Genomic DNA, 4,923 nt, shown 5'->3' with positions numbered 1-4,923 from the left:
CTTTTTCTCCCCCACCCAGCCACTAATTCTGGAGCTGAACACACAGCAACTCCTGCTGCAGTAGTGGAATTTACCCACAGTGTCTGTGCAGAGCTCCAGGCAGAGCACAGGAGCCTGCTCTGCAGATGAAGCCTGAGACTGGGAAAGCAATTCCCCAGATGGGATTTTGCCTGGGATACTGAGGGTAGGAATCTGGCACAAGGAGGCAGGCAATTTGAACCTTTCCTGGCTCAGTGCCTCCAACAGATGTTGGAGAGCTGCTTCTCTGCAGTGTCAACTGCATACAGGGTCTGATCCTGCAGGCTACTGACATCCCCTGACTGCTATCAAGGGCATTTAAGGAAGGAAACACCTCTCCTTTCTGTACTGCACTCCTGTTTTTCCCTGCTGACTTTTAATCTATCCAGTGATAATATCAGCCCACCATATTAAAGACTAAGAACAGTTTGATCCAGCTGGTTCCATGGGATCTTGTGACATTCCTTCTCTGACAGGGAGCCACATTGTAGTATGTGCCAGTCTGGACTTGGGAGTTGCACAGCTGGATAAACCATTTCTTTACCTGTGTTAGCAGGAGTCCTGTGAGCTGCTACACTTAAAAAAAATCATGTAAACAATTGGATGGTTTGGCCTGAAACTTCCCCTCTTTTGGCTAAAAAAGAGCAGTCCCAGTCAGAGGCATCAGAAGGACTGAGGGAGACAGGAATCCTCTGCCAGCAGAGTTGAACTGAAAGCCTGACACCCAGTGACACACATTTATAAGAAATAAAATCCATTGTATTTCTGCTAAGAACTTCCTAATGAGAACCTGCTGATCTGTAAAACTCTTAATTGGCTCCTCAGTGGCCTTCTGCAAAGCTTGACAGGGCCTATAATGAATGTAATCACTGAAAATAAGTCCTTGCCACTCTGAGTTGGAACTGCAGACCCCTCCTCATATCCTGGAATTTGTACAACCTCCTAGACAGATCACCTTGAGGAAGTTTGAAGAAGTACAGTCTGCAAAGAAACATTCCTATTCTTGCCTCTGCTCAGTCTTAGTTCCTAAAACTAGTTGGCTGCAAAACTCAAGGAGAATAGAAAAGGAAAAAAATAAACAGAAATGACAAATTTACTGGTTAAAGCAAAATACTAAACATGCCACAAAAGAAGGTCCCAATCCCCTCTCTCAACCTCTAAGAGTCAGAAGCTACTTAACAGATCCTGCTCTGCCAGACTATGTCTAGTATGAAGTCTTGTTTTCTAAGTATTTCACACAGTGAAGAACCTTTTGCTAATGTCCAGCCTGGACTTCCCCTGGAACAGCCTCATTCCATTTCCTCCTGTCCTGGCACTGGTCACCAGCCAGAGGAGGTCAGCACCTTCCCCTCCACTGCTCCCCAGTGTCATACAGGCATCACTCAAGAGAACTTCAGTTGATGCTTCCCTTTTTACATCTGTCTCAAACTGTGTACTCTGCACTTTCAACTCATGAAATCCAACACTAACAAGCTTTAAAAGGTCTGAATTTGGAAAAGTTAACAGAAAAAACCCTAAGACTTCTTCCCTTAGCATGTAACCAAAAATTCAGCTTCTCGAAGCTCATTTCAGCTGAGCATTTTTAAACTTAGTATCTTAACTGGTACTGAAAGCTTATTCTAGGCCTGTCCTGGTTCTGTCTTGGTTGCTGTCCTGCAGCTGCTCCTGGGGGAGATGGAAGGGGCAGGAAGAATCTCCCCATCAGGACAAGGAACCATCTTGCACATAACAAAGTTTTATCCTCACACTGAGCACCTTAAAGCTTATGTGCTGTTTGCATCCTTAACATCTCTAATGTGCCCACTGTCCAGCCAAGGACCTTGCAGTTCTGATCTCTAGATGAGGTTCAGCACAGGACACTCCTCACTGGAAACTTCACCACTCACCTTCAATCTCTGAAATTCGCTTCTCTGTTTCCTTCTCCATCACTTTCTGTCCGTAGGTTATTTCAGCGACTTGTGCGATTTTTTCTGCCTCTGAAACGACCAAAACCACGTGCACGTGACCATCATGCTGTCTTCCTAAAGCCACAGGCAACTTCACCCGTGGGAAGTCCTCACCACCCCCTCCCAGAGGGAACAAATTGTAGCAGGAACTCTCAGCCCTCGGAAGGCGTCAGTTTGTGGGCACAGCTGGAACCCCCCTGACAGCCTCTGGAGTTTCTCTGCCAGTTTCTGATCTGCAGCAGGGAGCCTGCTGGGTCCCTCCCTGGTGTCTGGGCTCATTTTTCTGCCCCCCATCCCAGTACTGCCTGCAGGCAGAGGGGCACAGACCAATGAGGGCTTTCTTCCTTTCTGTCTCTGCCTCCTTCTCCACCACCTTCTGCTTCTGGGCTGCAATCAGCAGCTTCGTCTTCTCGCTCTCCCTAGGGAGTCAGAAGAAGCAGGTTACAAAAGGTGTGCAGCCCACCACAGCTGCAGGATCAGCTGCTGGATCACCCTCCTTGAAGCACCTCTCCAGGGCAGGCAGCAGCCAAACAGTGGGGCCAGGTACCTGCACACACACACAGCTTCTGTTCTAAACCAAAGCCCTTTGCCTCCTCTCCACAGCAGGAGAACTTTTCAGTCCAGTCAGTGTGAAACCCTCCCTGCAGGCTGCTGTGCTGCCTGCTGCAAGGGGCAGGCCACAGACCAGACACATCTGTACAGTTTTGGGGCTACTGTTAATGAGGAAATTATTTAAACTATGTAAGAGAGAAAATGCTCTGCTGCAGCCCCCCAGCCCCTCCTGCCGGGCAGCAGCAGCTCCAGCCTGGCACAGGGCAGCCTGATCACTGCCTGCTGGGAAAACACATTAGTCTGGATGAATGATTCCTTTGGGGAGCACAAAGGGACAAGGCCCAGGCACTTACATCAGCTCATAATTCCTCCGGATTGTTTCAGGGATGTTTGGCTTTGTAACTCGAACTGCCTGGAAAGAGAGGCCGAGGCAAACGTGGGGCCAGCAGCCACAGCCAGGGCAGCCAAGCCTGGGCTGGGCTCTGCCACACAGAGCTCTGACCTGCTCCACACCCACAGAGCACACCTGGGGCTGACCCTTCTGACAGCACAGGAGACTGTCCCCTGGGCAAACCAGCACCCACAGGGACACCCAGACACACCCAGCACATCAGAGCTGGGAGGAGATGGGAAGGAAACTGTTCTCATTCCTCAGATCAAGCACAGCCATGGCCTGGAAGGTTCTGCTCATTTCCTCCTTCTCCCTCCCCACAATCTGCACCCCAACACCTCCAACTGCAACCCCAATTACCTGGATGATCAGGCCAGGGGCCATTGTAGTCAGGTCTTGCTGCAGGGCCAGTTTCAGGTTTTCATCAATCTGATCTGGTTGGGGGAAAACCAAAAGAGAAAGTAACTGCAAAGCCCAGGAGGCAGCTTTGCTGTCAGCACTGCAGCACGGGCTGGGGTGGCTCAGACTGCTCATTCCTGAAGGTGGGAACACGTGCAGCTCTGATGCAGAAGCACCACAGTCCAGCTACACCCTGGCTGATGAGGAACTGCAGCTGTGCCAGCAGGACAATTACAGCTCTCTCCCCTCCAGCCCTCTGCTGCTGGCAGCTTTGGGTTGCTCTTGTCACAACACACTGAAGGGCTCAGCACCAAAACCTCCATGGATTAAACACCAGCAACCAGTTAACAACCCTGATTCCAACCAGAACAGACACTGGGTTAAGGGTAAAAAGCCTTGGCACCAGGAGCCCAGACAAAGCACCAGCAGCCCCACCCAGCCAGCAGCAGGGGGGCAGCTCACCAAACAGCTCAATGTAGACCTCCTGCAGCGTGTGGACACTGCAGAACTGGTTCAGCTCGTGGTGGATCTTGTTGAAGATCAGAGCCTTGTCATAGTCAGCAGTGTAGTTCTTCACGATGTCATAGACTGCAAGGGAGGAGGAGCTGGCGTCAGAGCAGGGATGGGGGGCATGTCTGAGCACCCCAGGGAAACCCTCACAGCTCAGTCCCAGCAGCAAGAGTTGTGGTGCCAGGCTGAAATGAGGAGCCCATCCCCAGCCCAGAGCCCACCCCACAAACCAACACCTCCTCCAGGGCAGTTTCACTGATTGCTGACACTCCAGGGCACCCAACTGATATTTCCTTGGGGTTTCAAATCCCAGCACTTGGGATAAAGGCTGCCCAGGTCACTCCCCTTTGCCCTCAGGGCACCCCAACCCCTGCACCCCTCCCTGCTCCCAGCTCTGCACCTTTTCTGACCCCAGTGGAGCTTTTCCCTTAGAGCAGAACTCCCAGGGGGCAGGGGGAGCTGCCAGGAAAGCACCCCCAGGCACCACCTCTGCACCCCCCAGGGTCACCCACCTGCACTCTGGATCAGGAAATTCACCACCTCGATTCTGTCAAAATAAATCATCACTCCTCCACTGCCAGAGAAGGGGACACAAATTAATAAAGCAGCAGGGCAGCTCTGGGGACTCACACTCCCCTCTGGGGGGCTGAGGCCCAGCAGCACCACAGGACCCCAGCCCCCCCGGGAAACCCCAAACTGGGCCTTCCAGGGATCTCAGCTGGGGCAGCAGTGGGAAATCTGGGCCGTGGGGGCAAAATGACAGGTTTTCTAGCGAGACAGAGGGAGGGGACAGGCTCGAAAGGTTTCTAGCTAAAATAAAGGACATGGGGGGTAAACGCTGAACATCTCACCTGGTCCCACAGGGAACATTTTTCACCTCGTCCGTCTGCAGGGTGGTCTGCGGGGAGATGTAAGAAAAGAGGCTGAAGGGAAAGGATTTTCCCGGCACAAATCCCGCCTGAGCCGCGGGAAACAACCTCCGGTCCCTGCCCGAGCCCTGGGGCACGAGCCGAACCCACCGGGCCCAGTCCCCGGGACGGAGCCCAGAACCGCCTCCCGCCCGGGACCGGAGCCCAGCACGACCCCCGCCCCGCGGCAGGACCCGCT

General features: G+C 52.6%; 1 protein-coding gene across 1 annotated transcript in view; it reads right to left on the bottom strand.

The window, feature by feature from the left end:
• The window catches only part of ERLIN2 (ER lipid raft associated 2), a 16,057-nt gene that overhangs the window by 1,788 nt on the left and 9,346 nt on the right, over nucleotides 1-4,923 (bottom strand). The window contains exons 3-9 of the mRNA XM_009993249.1: nucleotides 4,668-4,813; nucleotides 4,329-4,390; nucleotides 3,769-3,894; nucleotides 3,268-3,341; nucleotides 2,870-2,928; nucleotides 2,292-2,383; nucleotides 1,905-1,994 (exon numbers count right to left, since the gene is read on the bottom strand). Of these exons, the coding sequence (XP_009991551.1) occupies nucleotides 1,905-1,994; nucleotides 2,292-2,383; nucleotides 2,870-2,928; nucleotides 3,268-3,341; nucleotides 3,769-3,894; nucleotides 4,329-4,390; nucleotides 4,668-4,813 (649 nt within the window). The remainder of the gene's footprint in view (nucleotides 1-1,904; nucleotides 1,995-2,291; nucleotides 2,384-2,869; nucleotides 2,929-3,267; nucleotides 3,342-3,768; nucleotides 3,895-4,328; nucleotides 4,391-4,667; nucleotides 4,814-4,923) is intronic.

Source organism: Chaetura pelagica, unplaced genomic scaffold (genome assembly GCF_000747805.2).
Source record: "Chaetura pelagica isolate M959 unplaced genomic scaffold, ChaPel_1.0 scaffold302, whole genome shotgun sequence".
NCBI lineage: Eukaryota > Metazoa > Chordata > Aves > Apodiformes > Apodidae > Chaetura > Chaetura pelagica.
Note: the sequence above shows the minus strand (reverse complement) of the source record. Positions and strands in the feature narration are given on the sequence as shown.